Raw genomic sequence first — 20,039 nt, forward strand, 5'->3', positions numbered from 1 at the left:
ATACAGAAACACCTCTCGCCCCAACATGAACACATCTACAACGGTTACGACCACAGTCAACATGCTCCGGCAAGCCGCTGTGCGCTCCACGCGAGCGGTGCGAGCCTCTCCTTCCTCCTCTTCCTCCTCTTCAGCTGGTGCTGCACCTGGCTCGTCCCGCATGCTCAACACCACTGCCAAGTCTCCTCGCACCACACTCCGCCCGCATCCTGTTGTCATCGGACCCACGCAGCTCAATCGCTACCAGGAGCACTACCGTACCACCCTCGCATCGGATCTGCTCTACATGACCTTTGACCCTGCTGTCAACCTCGAACCTTCCGTTCCTGCCTCTGCCGACGCTTCCCCCAGCACGCCCACCAACCCAGCCTCGAGCGGCGACATGCAAGATCGACAGCGATCATGGAACGAACAAGATCCATACACCGTCAACCGACCTCAACGACCCGCACGTGGTAACCGTCGACTGTCTCCCCTCACCAAACCTCTCTCCCCACACAACACGATGAACGAGATCCCCAAATTGGACAAGATCATCCTCACCTGCTTCAGCAGAGATGCCATCACCAACAAGCACAACCTGGTGCCCCTCATCGCTCAGATGCGCGCCATCACAGGCTTGAGCGTCGAAGGCTCCCTCTCTGATCCATCCTTGCTCGCTGCCGGTTCGTCCCCCAACTCTGGCCGGGGACACATCGAGATCATCCGTGCAAAATCCGGAGTCGCGTCCTTCAAGCTTCGCCCAGGGATGCCCGTCGGTGTCAAGGCTGTTCTCCCTGGACCTGTAGCGCATGAGTTCCTGGAGATGCTCACGACCTTTGTGTTGCCGAGGTTGAGAAGCTTTGCAGGCTTCCCGTTGCCTCCTGCGAGTCAGCCACCTGCCAGCCCGGCAGCCATGTCCGGCGTCGTCAGCTTGGGTATGCATCCAGAGGCCATCCCGTTGTTCCCGCAGATTGAGATCAACTTGGACCAGTACCCGAACAAGCCGCTCGGCTTCCAGATTGACTGCATCACGAACCAGAGGGGCAGGAAGGCGACGGAGAAGGCCAGGGCGCTGCTGAGTGGCATGGGCATTCCATTTGTCAGGAGGGGTGACATGTAAAACTAGACATTGAATCAAACAATCTGATCACACTCTCATCACATCGGCGTGCATGCTCTGCTTCGATCTGATCTGAGGTTTGTTCACGATCTGCCACTCGCAATGTCGGACTGTGGAAATGTCGGCGTTGATTGCTTTGTCTAGAAAATTAGCCGTTCCACGCTAGCTGGTATCCATGCCGTCTGCCGTGAGAATATTCTCCTTTGCCCACAGAACAAAGTCGTCGATCACCGACGGCCACGCAGCTAATCAGACGCACAGAAAAGCAATCTTGGTCAGCGTCGTCCCCAGCGAAATGTCTGTCAGTCCATGTTCGAGCAACTTACCGTCAAAGTCGTGATTGCTGAAATCGCCGTTGATCTCCTTTGTGAAATCCAAAAACTGAATCCAAGTATCCTTGCTGACCGCTCTACCGCCAGTCTGTTCGCTCAAGAATCTCTTCCACAGCTCCAGCTGTGCTTGCGTGAAGTTCCCCGCACTTCCATCCCGCTGGAATGTCGGTGATGCGGGGAGCACCAGATCCCAAAAGGCGAGGGCATTCTCGAGTGCCAAACTCTTTTGGCCTTCCCTCCTGGCGAAACCGTACGTGTACTCGTACACCTTCTCGTACAGCCCCTTGTTGGCTCCAGATGCCGTAGCTGGATTGGATTTCTCCTCTGCAATCCTTTCGAGTCGCAACGGCTTGTTCTCCAACAACTCCTGTCGAAGTTTCTCCAGCGTCTTTCTTTGCTTTTCAATCGTATCTGAGAGATCCAACATTTTCCAACCGTTCACGTATCCTTCCCTTGTGAACGTCCCCATCGTCTCTGATTTGAGATAGTAGCTGAGCGGCAGAAACACCACGTCTTCCGGACTCACTTGCAACGCCTCGCACATCTTGAGTGCTCCGCCGATGCTGATCAGATCCGGATCCTCCGGCTGGGATGGCCCACCTTCATCGTCCTCGTCGTCGCTGTCGACGGCGGCATCTCTGAATCGATCGAAGAGAGCGTTGAGTCGCTCTTTAACTTCTCGTTCCGTCTTCTTGTCTAGAGTGCTCGAGGAAGCAAATGCGTTGATTTGGGCCTGCTCGTCGTTGAAGAACGCATCTGTGGCTGGTTCGATTCGATAGCCGTGCGCTTTAAGAATGCGATGCGCGTCCTGCGGAGTTGCGTTGGTGAGGGAGCGGAATTGCCGAAGGATTGCTTCCTTCTTAGCTGCACTCGACATTTTGATAAAAGAGCTCTGGGGAGAATCGATTCGGGTCGATGATGGAAGAGGACAGGGCGAGGCTGAGTTGAGGGAAGGATCAAGATGCCTGAGCGGACAACGAACGACGTTTGGACCGTTGCGTTTTCTCCACTTAGCCGTTGCATCGGCTTCCCCGATCCAAGGTAGCGATCCGCACGAATGGAAGAATTGGATCGCCACTTCTCTTTCCCTCTGGGAAAAGATTAGATTTCGGAAAGGCGGAGCAGAATGCAAAAGAAGCTGCTGCTGCAAGTGACCAACCAGAAGAATGCATTGAAGGCAGCAACTGAGTCACACGGACCCACAGTCCAACGCAGCTGAAACCCCACTTCAGCGTCACAGCTCAAGACCCACCTCGGCCCCTCTCCGAAGAGCACCGAAAGCACTGTGGAACGCCGTTCTGTTGCTCCTCGTTCTCTCCCGATCATCACAACAAACCACTTACTCCATCTTTCGAATTACCCCAGACATCAACGATCATGAGCAAGCAAACATACAACGTCGTCGTCCTGCCCGGTGACGGTATCGGACCCGAAGTCGTCGAGCAAGCCACTCGCGTTCTCGAGCTCATCTCTTCCAAGAGCACCACCTTCTCTATCAACCTCAAGTCGTACGACTTCGGTGGCTGCGCCATCGACTCTGCCGGCAAGCCTCTGCCCGATGACACACTCGCTGCATGCAAGGAGGCCGACGCCATCCTGATGGGTTCGGTGGGAGGACCCAAGTGGGGAGTTGGCAAGGTTCGACCCGAGCAAGGCCTTCTCGCTCTTCGCAAGGAGTTGGATCTCTATGCCAACATCCGTCCCTGCCTGTTCCCCTCCGAAAGTCTGCTCTCGCACTCTCCCCTGAAGCCCGAGGTGGCCAAGGGAGTCTCGTTCATCGTTGTGCGAGAATTGGTGAAGGGATTGTACTTTGGCGATCGTCAGGAGGCCAACCTCGACGACCCCTCTTCCGACGGCGCAGCATACGACACCATGGTGTACAACAAGTTCGACGTCGAACGAATCACAAAGCTCGCCTCCTACCTCGCCCTCCAATCCAACCCTCCCGCACCACTCCACTCGATCGACAAAGCCAACGTCCTCGCCACCTCGCGTCTCTGGCGTCGAGTCGTCCAAGACACCGTCGACTCGCAATTCGCTTCCCGCGGTATCACCGTCGACCACTCGCTCGTCGACTCCGCCTCCATGGTCATGGTCTCCAACCCACGCAAACTCAACGGCATCGTCCTCACTGAAAACATGTTCGGCGACATCCTTTCTGACGAAAGCTCCGTCATCCCCGGTGCACTCGGTCTTCTCCCTTCCGCCTCCCTCAGCGGCCTTCCAGATGGAAAGGGCAAGTGCAACGGCCTGTACGAGCCCATCCACGGTTCGGCGCCAGATATCGCCGGTAAGGGCATCGCCAACCCGGTCGGAACCATCCTCTCGGCCGCCATGCTGCTCAGGTACTCGCTCAACCAGGGCGAGCTCGCCGACAAGGTCGAAGCCGCCGTCAGGAAGGTACTCGACGCAAAGGACATCGGCGGTCTCGAGCTCAGGACCGCTGACCTCGGCGGAAAGCACGGCTCCAAGGACGTCGGCGACCAGGTCGTCGCCGTCCTCGAAAGCCTTCTCTAAAACAAAAAGCACCGCTCAGTCATTGTCCAAATTCTTGCCAGAATCACAATCACATTCACACCCATCCCTACTGTGTGCAGACCATTGACTGTGTCACGCCCACCACACTCTTACATCCTTGAATCATGAATTGACGAAATCATACAACCATCACGCTCGCTACTACACCTGCCTACCCTCCGGCCTCTCTCCCGAACTCAAATGCTGAACCAGATCCACACTTTCATCCCCTTGCTCCTGCACCGGCTGTTCCGCCACCACCGCCGGAACCACCACCTGCTCCTCCACTGCCCCCGCTACCGTTGTTCCCGCCAAAGCCACCGGAGGCGCCGGTGGCACCGGCACCGTGATATCCCTCTTACAAATCGGACACAGCTTCTTCACCCTCACCAACCAATCATCCACCTCCTGCCGATGGAAAATATGACCGCACGGCAGCACCCTCACCCGGTCTCCATCCACAAAGTCGCATAGACAGATGGCGCACTCGTCCGTACTGAAATATGTCCTGCCCGGTGGCAAGAACGCCGACGGGTTAGGTGGCATCTTGACAGACGTGTGCGCGCGTTGCGACGGTCCCGCTTCGTTCTCCTCACCCAACAGCGGGATCGTCTCCCCCGCCCTGCCAGCTTCCAAATCGTCCGCACCAAAATCACCATCCGCAGGCGGAGACGTCGCACCACCATTCCCCGGTCCAGGATCAACATCCGCACCCTCCACCTTCTCCCACGGCTGACCGTTGCCCCTCCAGATCAAACACGGCAGACCAAGCACAACCAGCTCCGGCGCCCTCTCCTTCCTCCTCTGCCTCACCATCCGTACACGATGCACGATGATCGTGATCACCGTCATAAAGCTCGGAAGCAGCAGCAACAGAATCCCAAAATCGATCAGAGGCCATTCCCACACCATGTCGTCCTTGCCGATCACGATCTCGAGCCCGCGCGTCATGGGTGGGCGCGGCGGCTCGTCGTGCTGCGACGGATGCTGCTTCTGCCAATCCTCTTGATCCTTCTCCGTCTCCTGAATGAGACGTTCGAGGTCGAGGTAGCTCGGACGGGTGACAAAGGTAGAGGGGATGTGCAAATCGCTCGTGTCGCCCGGCGCGAACATGGTGATGAGACGCTTGCCGCTGAGGCCAGGGTCACCCTCCTCGTTCGGATCGCCAGAACGACCACCGTGCCAGCCGGGATTCGGAGCATCGCCTACGACAACTGCCACTGCACCAAGCTCCTGAGCAACCCGCACCTTGTCGGCAAATCCGCAGCCGCCGCCACGCTCGACCAGCGCAATCCAGTCGTGTGGAGGCTTGGGACTTGCCTGCAAGCCGTCATCGTCTCCGTGACTCCATGTGAAAGAAGCTTGCGAGGATGAGCCAGGATGGAAAGACGAATAGAGACGACGGTCGTCCTCGTCCTCATACCTGTCGAGCAGAAGGTCGCGTCGAGATCCGGGACCGCCTTTGTACGGGCAGGCGTGGACAGGATCGCGACTGGCATCCGATGTCGAGAAGCTGGCTTCCTTGGGCACCTTGTAAAAGTCCGAGACAGGAAGCAAGAAGCCTTTGAGACCCGCATCGTCGGTGATGCGAGGGCCGAAGGCAGCCGAACGCGTGAGGAAGATGGCCTGGGAACGGACAACCTCGAGGGTGCTACCACCCCAATTGAGTCCGGGCCCGTCGAGGATCCCATCCGAGTCCAGAGCAGCTTCTTCGGGTGATGCGATTCGATAGTCGTCGAATTGGTCGATGTCGTAAGAAAAGTAGCGTGGGTCCGGAAGTGCATGAGAGAGGAAGCGAGATACTGTGTCGAAGACCCGGTCCTTGGCGAGAGAAAGCCATGGTCTCCGCGTACGTTGCATCGCTTCCGCGACAGAAACCGTGGGGTTCAAGGCGGGCAAATTCGGAGAGCCAGCTCGGTTCATCGGAACACGTCCGACGTGGTCGCCATCGCCAGCTGCTTGAATACTCGGTATCGCCGCAGCGAGCGCCAAAAGCGACAAAGTGGTGACGCGCTGGAGAGACGCGGCCGAACTACGGCTGTTCCTCGATCTCCGAGCCATTGCGAAGGCGCAGAAGCTTGGTGAGATGCTCGATCAGATGCCGTCAGAGAGTTTGAGAGGATGCAAAGAAAGAAAGGACGAGCAGCTTGTCCGTATCCGTGTGGCGCGAGCAATAGACAGGAAAGGAAACGATCTCGTCTCAGGAAGGTGGCGCCAATGCGTCGAGCAGGTGTCTCTAGCCAATGTGAAAAGACGCTGCGAGAAGGAGACGGAGAGGATCGAGGAGAGGATAGGTGTAGAGCGAAGGCAAGATGCGGTGGCCAATCCTCAGCCTACTCGAAAGTCTCGGTGTGGAGAAATCGACAGCGTGGAAGCGTGAATGCACTGCATTCGAGGCTCGACGCTAGCACCCTGCAGCTGCCAGAGTTATTTTTAAAATAAAGTGTCGCGCGCTGCCGCTTGAAGGTTCGCCTTCCGAGTCTCCTTACGACTCAGCCAACTCACACGAGCCGATGATGCCACCTCGCCATTCCGACAATTTTGGCGGAATCAGAGCCCGGCAACGACCTAACAACCATAAACTTCTTCCTTCAGATCACGACCGAGAAGCGCATACAGGTCTCCCATCCGCGAATAGACGACGATGAATGGTATGCTGATGGTACAAATACAGGTCTGCTGATGCGTAGACGTTGATCAAGCGTGGGATGGAGTACTCGTAAGAGATGACTGGACGGAGAGTGAATGAAAGTGCTATCATTGACCGCCAAAGTCACCTTCATCGATATCCTTGGGCTCCTTCGGCTCTTCGTCTTCGCCATACTGCACCGCGTTGTCGATGTGAGACAAGATGGTGCCTACCGAATCCTCGTCGGTGCTATCGAGAGGCATGAAAGAGACCATACTGAAGTCGTCGATCAACTGGACCAGGGCCTGGTTCAGCGAGTGGAACTTGGGGTTCGTCCGTGAGTTGACTTCGTCCATCAACAGCAGCGGATCTGGATCCAAGTATCGCTCCATCTCTCGTTTCCTTCCGCGCTTTGCTTCTGATCCGATCTCGCCCTTCTCCACGAGGTCCATCTTGCTGAGCAGGTTGATGTGCGGGACTTCCAGGTTGATCATGGCGCTCATGGCGCTCAGAACACCCGCAAAGTATTTGGTCTTGTCGTCGATGAACTGCGACTCGAGCAAGTATGTCGCGCAGATGCGGAAGTGGTATTGACCCGAGAGGATGTTGACCAACCGTGACATGATGGGAAAGTGCGTGTAGAGTTCGATCTGCCCGGGACAATCAATGATGATGTAGTCATCTTCGAATTGCCCTAGCTCGTCGTCCAGCCAGTCGAGGTTATCCAACAGGTATCTGCGCGAAGGGGGTATGTGGGAAGATGCTGGGTCAGCGTCAGCCAGCTTTGAGCCAGTCGATGAGCTGCTGTCAAGGGGGCGAGGCCCAGCTCAGCCCTGATCATGAGGCTACTTACTCGAAGCAGTAGATGAGGCCTCCATTGGGCCCTAGATTCATCTCTTGCATAACATCTTCCAGCGAGATCAGCTCCTTGATGTCGATGCTTGGCTGATACTCGAATCGCTCCGCCGCGGGGTCCAGGTTGAACAGCTGGACGTTGCGACCCAGCGATTGGGCATGCGCGATCAGCGCCGAGCAGAAGGTTGACTTGCCTGACCCGGCAGGTCCAGACACCAGCACGGCGTAGCGTCCCATCACTGCTGCGTTGTGCGATGATCAGGATTGGTGCGAGTGATAGTCGCATAGAAAAGGAGAGCGAAGACAAAGCTCATGAACCCTGAGAAGAAAACCACAAAAAGCCGTCCGAAGCTGCCTGAATCTGAAAAATTGCCCATAGACCCCGGTCAAGTGGAGGAGTGCCTGAATCGGGCCACGATGTGCCGATGCGAGTTGAACGCACAGATTGCGGAGGCAGCTCGGTCGACCAACAGCCTCGGACTCTCCACCTTCCTGGGCCGGGACGGCGTCCACGTCGATATTGTGGCACATGCATCGCCGCTTCTCCTTCGCTCCGTCACCTTCCATCAACTACGGTCACACTGCGAAGTTGGGATCGCAGCTTCTGTTTAGCCCACCATGTTGGACCACTTCACAATCTTCACAAAGAACGGCCTGGTGCTGTGGTCCAAGACCTACAGCCCGGCCTTGACCAGCGCCGATGCATCCGCCAACCCTGTCAACGGTCTCATCAAGCAGGCTTTCCTCGAACAGCGCACGGCAGATCAGAAGTTCGACAAGGATGGATACACGCTACGATGGACCTTTGCGAACGAACTCGACCTCACCTTCGTCGTCGTATACCAGCGGATCTTGCAGCTTTCTTACATCGACGACTTGCTCGACACCATTCGCTCCCTGTTCACCGACCTCTTTGCCACCTTCGTGCGAAAACTTGCTCTTTCATCCAAGAGCGCCATCTCTTCCGGTACTTCGAAAGCCGCAACGCTGTCCGAAAGCGCTCGACTTGAATTTGCGGCTGCGCTCCAGGAGTGGGACGACATCTTCACCAAAACGCTTAGGAATCTCGAGAAGGCAGCTGCACAGTCCAAGCGCAAGGGCGTGCTTGGCGAAAAGAAGGGGATCACCAATCAGGCCCAGCTTTCAAACGGTTCCGACAAGGAGAGTGGCCAGAACACACCCAACACAAAGGATGTCAAAGACTCTGCCGACATCGCAAAGAGTGTTGAAGCTCTCAAGAGTCGGCTCAAACTCGAGGCCAGTCCTGGCGGCAGACGTGTGTTGCGCGGCAAGAAGAGTACACCAGGTATCTCAGCCTCCAACGGCGGCAGCGCCCCTGGCACGCCGGGCCACGCCAGTGGCACCGAGTCTCCAGGCGGCAAGAAGTCAAAAGCAACTAAAGAGATGCGGAAGTGGGACGGTAGCCGCAGCGTCAGCGCACAGCAGGTGGCCGCGCTCGACTTCAGTGGAGCGACTGAGGCGACCCCCGAAGATGGCGCTGACCTTGACAGCTGGATCGATGAGAAGAGTATGGGTACCAAACGCTCCGACGGTGTATACGAGATCGCCGACGTGTTGGAGGAGGACCAAGACGACGACGAGGACGAAGATGACGAGGATGACAGCGAGGATGCCGGGTTGAGCAGTACCGCCAAATCTGCCGGTTTTCTCTCGCGAATTGGATCCGCATCCTCATCCGGAGCCTCTTTCTTTTCGAGGATCACCGGTGCCAAGACGCTCACCAAGGAAGACCTTGCGCCCGCGCTCTCCGCCATGGCGTCGCATCTCCAGAGCAAGAACGTTGCTGCCGACGTCGCTCAACGACTCTGCGACAGTGTCGAGCGCAACTTGGTCGGCAAGAATCTCGGCAGCTTTGGCTCGGTCAAGGTCGAAGTCAAGAAGGCGCTCGAGGAAGCGATCACTCGCATCCTGACCCCCAAGTCGAGCACAGACATCCTGCTCGAAATTGCGACCAAGCGACAACGCTCAGCCGCTGCATCATCGCTGGCCTTGGCGACCAGCGCCAAGGATAAGGAGCTCGCCAGCAAGCCAGATCCATACTCGATCTGCTTTGTCGGTGTCAACGGCGTAGGCAAGTCGACCAATCTTGCCAAGGTCTGCTTCTGGCTCTTGCAGAATCGACTTCGTGTGCTCATCGCTGCGTGCGACACATTCCGAGCCGGTGCTGTCGAGCAGCTCCGCGTACACGTACGCAACCTCGGTCAGCTTCGTGTCGACGGCGTCGCCCTCGAGGAGCAGAAGGGTCGCATCGAGCTGTACGAACGTGGCTACGGAAAGGACGCAGCCGGTATCGCCAAGGATGCGCTCTCGTACGCCAAAGCGGAGGGCTTTGACGTCGTCCTCATTGACACGGCTGGACGAATGCAGGACAACGAGCCGCTCATGAGGGCGCTCGCCAAGCTCGTCTCAGTCAATCGACCCGACAAGATCATCTTTGTGGGCGAAGCATTGGTGGGCAACGAGGCTGTCGACCAAATCACCAAATTTGACGGCGCCATGAAGGATTTCAGTGGTGTCAGCAACCCACGCGGGCTGGACGGCAGCTTGCTCACAAAGTGGGACACGGTCGACGACAAGGTGGGAACCGCTCTCACCACCACCTCGGCCACCGGATTGCCGATCTACTTCCTCGGTACCGGTCAGACATACACTGACCTTCGGCAGTTGCGGGTGCATCACGTTGTGAATGCGCTGCTCAAAAATTGAGCCTGTCTGTCTCGCTTCATGAATGTAACATAGTCTTCGGCCTTGAGCCTGACATTGCATCAACCGTCTTTGGTCCTTTTTCGGTCCTCACGAAGATGAATATATGACACGAGTGTCCAAGGTACCGTGTTCAGTTTTGTTATATGCTTCATGAGCAAACAAGCAAGTGGGATTTGTGGCGACGCGACGTCGAATGCCACCCTCAGATGCTTTCAACACCACTTCATTTGGCAGAGCATCTTCCCACATCTTTTCAGGAGCTGAGGAACCGACAACACAACCTACGTACCAGTAATAAAGGCTTCGGTCTTCAAAAGACTTCCATGCGATCCTCTTCCCGAAACAACACTCGCCTAGCATCGTTCCGAGATCAACATGCACTCCCTGAAGACCTTCGCCTCCCTTTTTACCGTAAAGCTCTGTCTGATCGCACAGGGTGTGTCGGGTAGGAGCAGCAGCAGTGGAAGCCGAGGAGGCAGGAGGCGCGGCTCGTCTTCCGACAGCAGTTTCTGGTTCTGGGCCTACACGTTTAGCGACAACAATTGGCCGAAAACGCCAATGAGCATGCAAGACTTTGGCAGAACGAATGTGAACATCATGTGGCAGAATCGTCCCGCTAATGCCACGGCTGCTACGTGCATTCAAAGCCCTTGGTTCGTCAAGAACTGGGACAAGGTCAGCCCCTCGATCAGAGTGTCGTACTTCAAGAAGGGCTTCTATCCCTTCACCTCCAACAAGGTTCGCAAGTGAGTACTCTGCTGATGTCTGGCGAGGCCTTCGAGCTTTGTCAAGATGGAAATGAGTGCTGACTGGCTTCTGCTCGGCGAAGGATAGCTGGGATTGTCTTTACATTTGGGGCCCCGATCAGCAGTTCTACAGCGAAGACGACGTCAAGTTCGATCGTATGGCTGTCAGGATGGACGAAACGAAATGTTCGTTGGACAACGTCACGATGGATATCAGCTGCTTTTGATCTTCTCAGACCTGGCGCTCAGGGGAAAGGACCTCTTTCGCTCATTTATCGTATCTGCCTTCCCGAATTCTTCTGCCTGAGCTGTTCGCTGCATTCAATGTGAGCATTCCACTTTCTCAGTGAAACTTTGTCGAAGGTTGTCTGAATCTCTTCTTGTCAACGTCATGTCTTTGTCCCACGCTCATCTGATGAAAATGAGCGTGTCGACATGCTGTGGGACGACTCCGTGACTCGATATTGAAGACTGACAACTCCCTGTGAAACGGAGCGAGAGCTCGTGGGAGATTCGATAAACTGCAGCAGTATTTACCTCATTTGCATGAATAGCATCCGCATCTCTTTTGATCGATAGCTGTCCGCCTGAAAGAGCCAGGCTCGACGGTCCCAGTGAATGTGATATGTTTTATGTCCCAATGTTTCAGCAAAGATGCTGTAGACCTCGATACCGAAGACTCATGGGCATCTCACGTGGTCCTTGTCTTACTCTAGACATTGTATCTCCGTTTTGCGATTGTTTCGTCTGCACGAGCAGCTACTACCACCCTAGCAAGACGCTTATCTGTTGGGGAATCTTCGGTCATTGCCGGCCATCTCCAAACGGCTGGATCCAGAGACGGTTCGTCATACAGTCGGTGCATATAAGATCTCTTTCACATGGACAGAAAGCCCTCCAAACCATACGATGCCTCTTGATGCCCGGACGACTCTCGTATCATCACAGAAGATGCTGCTCTTGCTCCTGTGCTGCTGCCTTCGGGCTTCGTTAGACGTTGTGGCCGGGATGCCACCACCCATTCGGCCAATCGCAGAATTTGGAGATGCGGCCCAGGCGCTACTCGGGCACGATGTTGACCCCACCGAGCTCTCTCTTGGCCGCCCCTGGGATGCGGCAACGCATCGAGATCAGCGTTTCTGGAGTGCAAACGCTACACCACAGCCGCCTCTGACAGAATCGCCTCGCAGCTTTTCTCACTCAGATCTCTCACCGTTTCGCAGTCGTCAGCCCTCGCTGCTTGAGCCCACAACGAGCTCCTGGATCGATGCTAGTTCGTCAGGAGGTCTTGCGGATCCGTCTCACATTCCCTTGACGCAGGAGCAGCCGACCACGTCCGGGGAAGCCAATTATCTGTTCAGCCTGCGACACGACGGACAGCCATCTCTGGTGCAGGATCTAGATGTGCGCATCGGCCTAACACAAGACTCTCGAGGCTATATGCATTTTCGGAGACTGTTGACTGTGGCCTACTATCATCCATCAAGATGGTTTGACAGCATCTACTCAAAACTCCTGCTAGACAGGAAAAGGAGACGGCCCTGGACCCATGGTGCGAAGGTGACATTGCCGCTCAATGAAATGCAAGTCATCGTGAGAAACACTCAGGATATGTTCCGAAGCACGAGCCTCATTTATAAACTATCGTTCGAGGCCGAAGACGGTCACGAAGCGGGAGACGTCCTTGTCAGATACTTCTCCGCTCCTGTCTTCGTTGAAAGAGTAAGAATCCCTGGTTACACTCTTGGTGTATGGAAGACAAGCAACGGAGGAGAACGGCTTGCTTTTCTGGGACTATATCACTGTCCACGACATTTCTTTGACACATTGCGACAACGTCCTGGAACGAGGGTGATGTGGGGCACAGCCTCCGCTCCTTCCTCTTGGGCGGGTGGAGACGGTTTTCGACCCTCTTGACGGATTCACATCGGTAGCACAACTTCACATTCGCCGATGGGCTGCGTGATTGTCCGCGGCTATGGGCCGGCCCGATGGGCACGGTACATGTCCTTTTCCTGTCGGGTTCTCATCTCTTTTTTTCAAGTCAACTCAATCCAGAACACCGGCATTCGAATGCTACTGAGTAAAGTCCCAGTCCGTTCCCATGACTGAGCAGCAGCGATGTAAGATGAGAAGAGCATGTGATCTGTGGTCGGAAACGACGACGCTTCAGATGCAGAGCCCACCGTGCGTACGTGCGTCTCTCGACAGCTTGTGTCAAGCAAATTCGGCAGCCGATCCTCAAAGTGAAAATGGTTATCATTGCTGAGTCAACTGCCGTGCCTAATTGATTCCTCGCGACACTGCTCAATGCTGAGGTGTTCTGCACGACGACGAAGACGACGACGACGACGGCATGACCTTGATAAAAACAATCGCGATCGAGAGCTCTTCTTTCTTTCAATAAAGAATTTTTTACTCATCTTTCGAGCCGGGCTCACCATCATGTCAAAGCTGCTCGTGGGCCTAAGCTTGTTCTGTTTCATCTTCTCCCTCTCTGAAGCAGCTCCCCCGGCCTTGAAATTACTAGAGCTTGCCGATGTAGCTCTGCAGCACGAATCGGTCTCGACGGAACTGACACTCGGTCGACCCGAACAGTCCGATTGGTCCACGGAGGTATCCGAGCATACACATCTTAGCCACGACACTGAGCCCGTCACCTCAGCCGGATCTCACGGACAAGGATTCAACCGATATCTTGACGCTTCAGCTAGCCCGTCCTCACCCATCACTCCTAGCAGCAATGTCGCGAGTCAGGTCGAAGCCCCTACTACACAGCGTGCTCTTACTCCAGATCTCGATCTATCTCGTCGAGTGGGTGTACTGCTCTATCCACGCACTCCAGGTTTGGATCGATCCCTTGAGTCCGCTCTCATACGTCCGCTACCGCAGGGAAACATGATGGTGCTACCGTCTCAAATCGACTCTGTGACATCCTCCTGGTTCGAACGCTTCTACAAAGATGCCATATTAGCGTACGGTAGTCCTCCATGGATTCAGCGCTTCTTCCATGAGCCAATCAGATCGGATATCGACGATGCAACGATTCACGAAGCCATGACACGAGACCTTGGCATCCTTCACGGAGACGCCTTGTTCAGGCTCAAGCTTCCGCAGCACTTCTCACCTTTCGTAGACGATGGCGAGGTGCTGATCAAACATCACGACAGGCTGCGCTTTGGTCGTCAGCGGACCTTGCTCAGAGGACAGCTGTCTGTTTGGGCTGCAACGAACCGCGGAACGAGGCTTGCCTTTTTGGGCTTGTTCCACTGCCCGCCTAAGCTCTACAAGACGTTTTTGGAGCAGACGCGTGCAGATGAGATGGAAGTGGGCTGGCAGAGACTATCGCAGGATGGTGGTGTTTTTGTGCTCGAACCGGCACATGGAGGAGAATGATGCGGTTTTGGTGGACTTAGCGTCGTTCATACTCAGCCAGAGCCCCTTCGACAGCTCACCATACTCTACACGAGCTCTGGCTCAGATTTTTGCAGATCTACTCGCAGGAGCTAGAAAGCCGTCAGATCATCGATCGGTGTTGTTCATGTGTGTGAGGCTGACAAAGCAATACGATGGAATGGTCATCCCACTCCTGTCGACAACGAAGACGGTGGCCAGAAGGCGAGCGAGGGCATAAGAAGAGCGGAAACACAGGCACGGCACGTTGCCGATCATGCATGGCTACACGAAGTGGGGCCGAGTTTTCCTTTTCGTGAATAGTCTTACCTTTCTGCCGGAAGTACACCCTCCTTACAACGGGTTTTCCGTCGATCCGCTGACAACGGGCGTGGCAGCACGAGGGATGATTTTGACAAGTGCCGTGTCCTCGTCTGATTGCAGAGGGTTTCATGGCTGCGGAATGAAATTATTGTTTCCGCTTTACCACCGTCACACGGCACTGGAATGCCCACTATCGCAGAGGAATGCCACTCGCTGGATGTCAGCGAAGGACATATAAGCAGGGAGATATGTCGATATCTGTTCCACAACCTGTCTATGCCTGAAGATCTCAACCCTCAAAATCAACCATGCTCCTCTGCCTCATGCTCTGCTACCTTGCGTCTTGCTTTGCAACCCCCGTTCCACAACCGATGTGGTCAAACTTTTTCGGAACTGTTTCATTTGAGCAAGTGATGCATGAAGTCGCCGATGCACCAAGGCAGCTCGAAGTCGCAAATCTTCTTGAGCACTCCAACATGCATCAGCTGACGGAATCGCACTCGATGCAGCTCCGAGGACACAACTCTTTCATATACGAGGGCTACCCGGTTCGCGATCATGTCGTGCGGCATGACCCATCAAGTATGCTACGACAAGGTAGTACCGTGGGCATGGTAGACCTGGACTACTTGTTGCAGCCATCCGGGCTCAAATTGAAGCTGGACACATCCTCCATCGAATCATTGCTCAGCAAATCATCTACGTCAAGCTCGACACCTCACGGCAAAGAGGTCAGTCTGTCCGAAGAGGCTTCACGATACCACTCAGCTACATCGAGCATGGCAGCGCCTCCTGTTGCACAGTTTGAGATCCAAGTGCCGCATATCCATGATGCACCCGGCCATTCGAGAGGTACAGACGAAATGGCGCATACTACGAACGCCATTGCAAAAGTACACGATCTTCCGTCACCTTTTCCCTTGATGTTCGATCTTCCGTCTCGATACGTGTGGGCGCCCTCAACTCAACTAAAGACACAGCTTCTGAGCCAATTCGAGTCCCGCTATTTACTGTCCCCTGATCAATTTACGGATCTCAGCTATTCAAGACTTGCGGGAGAGTCGCTTCCAAGGCTCATGAAGCAGGCCCTTAACTATTTCCGACCTAGAAGCTATGTATTCGCTTACAAGCTGAGTGGTCACGGCGTCTTGGTCAAGTTTCACCACGTCGGATCCATAAAGGAAGGACGCCGAGACCAAGCCGCACTCTCGTTATGGACGATTGAGCCTGGTGTAGCCGGCTCTTCTGTGTTGTCCGGGCGAGGCGTGCTCGGTGTTGACGCCTCTGTCATTGCAACCTTGCGTCACAGCTTTGGTATAGGCACTTACGTTGTCTCCAATGTTTCACCGGAGAGGGAGGGCAAACGACTGATACTGAAGGACTACGATTGAGCCTTGATTTCAGAAGCCTTTTCTTCATGCTTGCTCGCCTTAGCTTTCGAAGCGCCGGTTCCACCCAAGCATGTTGATTGCTTGGCACAGTTGACGCTCTTCCAAGTTGTTTTAGATGTCAGCGCAGGAGTTCGTCTTCATATCTCGCATTGCTTTTTTTACTTACACCGTTCGTTTGCCGACAACCACGGGCTTCAATCTCAAAGAGACTTTGAGTCGTCTGCCTGAATGCGAGGACACATGAGCCCGAGAAAACGGTCGCATAGTCAGGACAGTGATAAGATCATCCTTCCACAAGCTTCGATATATATGCGTAAGGTTGCACGATGCTCAACGGCCGGTTCACTCGACCGTGGTCTGATCTCTGTAGAGTCCATGCTGTAGCGAGAATATCTTCAAAGGGCTTGAAGCAGAGTATGCATGATCATGTGCAGAAGAGAGAGCGCCCTTCTTTTCTTCCCAACCTCTCCCTTTCTCCTTTCATTCCAGCATATCTTGGACATGTTTCGCGGCCATCTTGATCTGAGTTTGTGCATGGTCTTATTGTTAGCACTCTGCAACCGGGTTGCTTCGCCTCTGCCACCACCGTCTGCCGAGGGTTGGCTTGACAGTTTCCTGGCAATGGACTGGAAAGAAGCTGCTGACTTCAGTCATCGCTTAAACGTTCTGGAATCCAGTCGGCATGCCGGCACATCAGGCGATGACAATCTTCTCTCTCGTCCCATGGCGCCAAGCGGCGAGGTCCAGGCAACTGAGACCTCGACTGAGCCTCGACCAAAGCGATCTCGCTTCACAGTCCCGAACACAGGACGCATCTCAAGACCTACGATAGAGCAATTGGATCAACGTTCTCCGACACAACATCAGCCGCAACCCGCTTTTGTAGCTCTTGCCGCCGCCGACGTCCACTCCGCATCACAGCCTGGGTCCTTGGACGAGTTTGGAAGGGCTATCTCAGGCGACGACATTGAGTCGAAGCTACGCCACTTCACTGAAGAGTCGTTCCGGGCCAGTGGGTTATCCCTCGCCACACTCCCCACGAAACTCCTGATTCCCGACGTCTACACGTGGAGTCCTTCCAAACGACTGGCGGAAGAGATGAAAACCTTTGTGGTTGGCATCGATGAGAGGCTCCTCGACGACATGGTGGCGCTCTCACTGGACTGGACTGATCGATATGCCATGATGAACAGTCTCACGCAGTTCAGGGCTCGAACAAAGGTGGTGGCAGTGCAATTGCCGTCCGACGTCGTCTTCGTGAAGTTTTTTTCAAAGCACAAGTTGGATGATTCGAACCCGCTCCATCTCACCATGACTCTGTGGACATTTCACTTGAGTGGTACGGAAGGGTCAAAGAGCTCGCTGGTTCTGCGAGGTATCAGTGGTGTGAGTAGCCGGATCGAGCTACTTATGAAAAATTCGGCGGACGTTGCCGACTACACGGTTCAGGTCGGACAGGAAGGCCGGCACGGATACACAAATTACCTCAAGCAAGACTACAGGCCCTTCGAGACCCACAGACAGCGGCAGTGAAGCAATGACCAAGTCTCGGCATCCCGAGGTCCGACTTGCTCTTCGAGGTTGTGCTGTGCTTATTGCTTTTTCTCCATCGACCCATTACTGTAATATGAAACGGTGTGAAAGTTCTCACAATTGCCGTGAATCATACTGTGCCGTGATCTTGAAGCCAAACCCACGAGCCCTCTGAATGAGACGATGGCGTTGCGGCCTTGAGATGCCCCACGAATTACCGGAATGAAACGGACGGGTTGGACAACGGCCTGCAGACAGCCCAGAGCATGGAGCGTCTTGCAAGCTTCATGTTCATTCGCGTGCTTCAGCATTGAAGACGCCTTTTGTTACTCTGCTCTAGCCGCAGCCTTGTACAAGGTGAACCTAGAATCTGACTCTTCCTTGCTTTCTTTCGAATCACACACCGATCTCGTCTCAGTCTCAACATAAATGATCAGGAGAAGCGGAGGGTACCTCGTCGCTGGCCTCTTGCTGCTTCAGAGCGCAAACTGCCACCCTTTCCCTCCGCCAAAATCGCTGCTGAAGCTAGATTTCGACTTGAACGAGCTTCCGAAGGAGAGTGGTGTGGATGATGTGCTTGGACTTTCGGCTCCTCAGTCGGGCACTTTCGGACCAGAACATGCTCGCGCGCACCATCGCATATTTCAAGACCATCAGCATCAATTCCAGTCGGCCCCGAGTCCAGGTGATGGCATGGACACGGCTCCTTCCCTGCTTCATTCGTACCCGGGACCGCCACCTACGGAGAAGGCGTCCTCATCAAGCTCTCTGTACTCTTCGCTCAGGAATCCGCACTGGAGTTTTACGCCACACGACATGCAAGGAGCAAACGCGGGGATTGTCCGACCTGGAGAGCAAGACACACAAATGACTTCCTCGCCCACGATCTCCACTCCCGGATCTTCAACAAATTTCCGCCCAGCCTTCCCCACCAACGATGATCAGAATCAGATCGCCGGGTCCCTTTCGCCCCAGCCTCTCCTTCCAGCCCCCTTCGTTCGGATCAAGCAGTTCGAAGATCGAAAGCGACTAAGAGCGCCTTCACGATCCGACCTGGCTGATTTGGTTGCCAAAAGCGAGGCTGCGATCAGATCTCAGAGCCTTCAGGATCCCACTGTCTTCTTCGGTGCAACATTCGAGCTTGCTATCAGCCCCGATGCTGAGACAGACCGCTTCGTCTCAAGCTTGCATTTGGGGGAGTCGAGCGCTTCTCGCGTTGGCTGGACCCAGCAACCTGAGTCGAAAGCGCAAGTTTTCGCAGACGGTCAAGACCCTTTCGAATACTTCCGTGGCCTCTTCCGGAAGCGTCAGGAAGCATTGCAGGTGATCTTTCCCAGTGGACAAGATCCGAGGTGCCTGTACCTGATTCTTCTGCACAACCATCCTCTCATCCAAGCAAAGAGCCTGGCCAGACTACTTGGCGTCTTTGAGATCGGGTCGAACTCTGTGCCAAACAAGCTGACCTTGCACTTCCGTGGCTTTCATGAGTCCTACGGCACCGAGTACCTTGCCTTGGAACAGCTGCCGCAGGCCACAGGTCGCAAATATTGGTTTCAGCAAGACCGTACAGCTCTCTACACCTCAAAGGCGGACATGACGATGAGGATCGTCAAACTCGATGGTACAGATTCGGTTCAGGACCGACAGCAGCTCGCGCTCGATAGCGACGAGATGCAATCATATCATCCCGACGTACAAGAGCTGATCAGGACCGGCGAGGTCGGTAGGGTCTTGGCCATGGATCATTTGGCTCCTGGGGGGCATCTATACATATATCAGGAGTCTTCCGAGATGCCTGCTCGCATCCAGAGATGGAAAAGCACTGCAGGTCTTCCGCTGGGTTCATTCTTGCGGAAAAATCTGGGAAAGAAGGACAAAGATGAGATCGCTTTTGTCTTTTCGACAAAATTTCGCCAGCGCGAGCCGGTCAAGGTCATCACGGAAGCAAATGGCGAGATGTTCATGCTGAGCATGAAGAAAAAGAGCGGGTGGGTGAAGAATATTTACGACAACACAATGACGGTCTGGCAGATCGGGCCGGAGATTCAAGGGAGGAGGTTGATGATTTGCAGGGGTGTCTACACTATCAGAGCGCGAGCTTACAGCCAGTTGACCCCCCAAAGGTTACCGGGACTAAGGGACTCTTCGTTCTCCAACAAGATGCAAGGGCTTCCTTGACCAGCTGCTTCCTCTCGGAGATGGTAACGTCTTGTTCAAGGTAGCGCGATGCCCAGCGCATTTCACGCATTGACTGATGTATCCCAGATCCTAAACGAACTGGATGTATCCTCGTCAAACGCCCGATTCGACCGACGTTGAACCTTGGGAACACAGTCAACCTACTCATGCTTCAGATTGTCGACGGGCCTAATCGTGTTGCCCGTTGTGTTGCTCCGGCTTGCATTTTTAATCCACATATGAATCGATCCTGTGACCGTCACTGGATGACGTCGTAAGCCCTATTAGGTCCCCGGAGATGAGTGGCGTGTT

The 20,039-nt window shown here is 54.8% G+C and overlaps 11 protein-coding genes across 11 annotated transcripts; 8 read left to right on the forward strand and 3 right to left on the reverse strand.

The window, feature by feature from the left end:
* Positions 1-25: 25 nt before the first annotated feature.
* PHSY_004588 (likely mitochondrial ribosomal protein L7) lies at positions 26-1,102 on the forward strand (the record flags this gene model as incomplete). The annotated part of the gene is made up of 1 exon (XM_012335201.1): positions 26-1,102. The coding sequence occupies one exon, from the start codon at positions 26-28 to the stop codon at positions 1,100-1,102; it is 1,077 nt and encodes a 358-aa protein (XP_012190591.1).
* A 249-nt stretch (positions 1,103-1,351) lies between these two features.
* Positions 1,352-2,311, reverse strand: PHSY_004589 (hypothetical protein; the record flags this gene model as incomplete). Its single annotated transcript, XM_012335202.1, has 1 exon — positions 1,352-2,311. One exon carries the CDS (start codon positions 2,309-2,311, stop codon positions 1,352-1,354), a length of 960 nt encoding a protein of 319 aa, XP_012190592.1.
* An 84-nt stretch (positions 2,312-2,395) lies between these two features.
* PHSY_004590 (3-isopropylmalate dehydrogenase) lies at positions 2,396-3,951 on the forward strand (the record flags this gene model as incomplete). Its single annotated transcript, XM_012335203.1, has 2 exons — positions 2,396-2,475; positions 2,640-3,951. 2 exons carry the CDS (start codon positions 2,396-2,398, stop codon positions 3,949-3,951), a joined length of 1,392 nt encoding a protein of 463 aa, XP_012190593.1.
* Positions 3,952-4,113: 162 nt separating this feature from the next.
* On the reverse strand, positions 4,114-5,811 carry PHSY_004591 (hypothetical protein; the record flags this gene model as incomplete). The annotated part of the gene is made up of 1 exon (XM_012335204.1): positions 4,114-5,811. The coding sequence occupies one exon, from the start codon at positions 5,809-5,811 to the stop codon at positions 4,114-4,116; it is 1,698 nt and encodes a 565-aa protein (XP_012190594.1).
* A 226-nt stretch (positions 5,812-6,037) lies between these two features.
* On the forward strand, positions 6,038-6,331 carry PHSY_004592 (hypothetical protein; the record flags this gene model as incomplete). The annotated part of the gene is made up of 1 exon (XM_012335205.1): positions 6,038-6,331. The coding sequence occupies one exon, from the start codon at positions 6,038-6,040 to the stop codon at positions 6,329-6,331; it is 294 nt and encodes a 97-aa protein (XP_012190595.1).
* Positions 6,332-6,708: 377 nt separating this feature from the next.
* Positions 6,709-7,672, reverse strand: PHSY_004593 (hypothetical protein; the record flags this gene model as incomplete). The annotated part of the gene is made up of 2 exons (XM_012335206.1): positions 6,709-7,315; positions 7,434-7,672. The coding sequence occupies 2 exons, from the start codon at positions 7,670-7,672 to the stop codon at positions 6,709-6,711; spliced, it is 846 nt and encodes a 281-aa protein (XP_012190596.1).
* A 381-nt stretch (positions 7,673-8,053) lies between these two features.
* On the forward strand, positions 8,054-13,020 carry PHSY_004594 (hypothetical protein; the record flags this gene model as incomplete). The annotated part of the gene is made up of 5 exons (XM_012335207.1): positions 8,054-10,033; positions 10,420-10,607; positions 10,696-10,908; positions 12,132-12,630; positions 12,967-13,020. 5 exons carry the CDS (start codon positions 8,054-8,056, stop codon positions 13,018-13,020), a joined length of 2,934 nt encoding a protein of 977 aa, XP_012190597.1.
* Positions 13,021-13,218: 198 nt separating this feature from the next.
* PHSY_004595 (bud site selection-related protein) lies at positions 13,219-14,304 on the forward strand (the record flags this gene model as incomplete). The annotated part of the gene is made up of 1 exon (XM_012335208.1): positions 13,219-14,304. One exon carries the CDS (start codon positions 13,219-13,221, stop codon positions 14,302-14,304), a length of 1,086 nt encoding a protein of 361 aa, XP_012190598.1.
* Positions 14,305-14,996: 692 nt separating this feature from the next.
* Positions 14,997-16,016, forward strand: PHSY_004596 (hypothetical protein; the record flags this gene model as incomplete). Its single annotated transcript, XM_012335209.1, has 1 exon — positions 14,997-16,016. One exon carries the CDS (start codon positions 14,997-14,999, stop codon positions 16,014-16,016), a length of 1,020 nt encoding a protein of 339 aa, XP_012190599.1.
* A 621-nt stretch (positions 16,017-16,637) lies between these two features.
* Positions 16,638-17,549, forward strand: PHSY_004597 (hypothetical protein; the record flags this gene model as incomplete). The annotated part of the gene is made up of 1 exon (XM_012335210.1): positions 16,638-17,549. The coding sequence occupies one exon, from the start codon at positions 16,638-16,640 to the stop codon at positions 17,547-17,549; it is 912 nt and encodes a 303-aa protein (XP_012190600.1).
* Positions 17,550-17,978: 429 nt separating this feature from the next.
* PHSY_004598 (lipase) lies at positions 17,979-19,727 on the forward strand (the record flags this gene model as incomplete). Its single annotated transcript, XM_012335211.1, has 1 exon — positions 17,979-19,727. The coding sequence occupies one exon, from the start codon at positions 17,979-17,981 to the stop codon at positions 19,725-19,727; it is 1,749 nt and encodes a 582-aa protein (XP_012190601.1).
* Between the last annotated feature and the right edge of the window lie 312 nt (positions 19,728-20,039).

This window comes from Pseudozyma hubeiensis, assembly GCF_000403515.1.
Source record: "Pseudozyma hubeiensis SY62 DNA, scaffold: PHS45, whole genome shotgun sequence".
NCBI classification, from domain to species: domain Eukaryota; kingdom Fungi; phylum Basidiomycota; class Ustilaginomycetes; order Ustilaginales; family Ustilaginaceae; genus Pseudozyma; species Pseudozyma hubeiensis.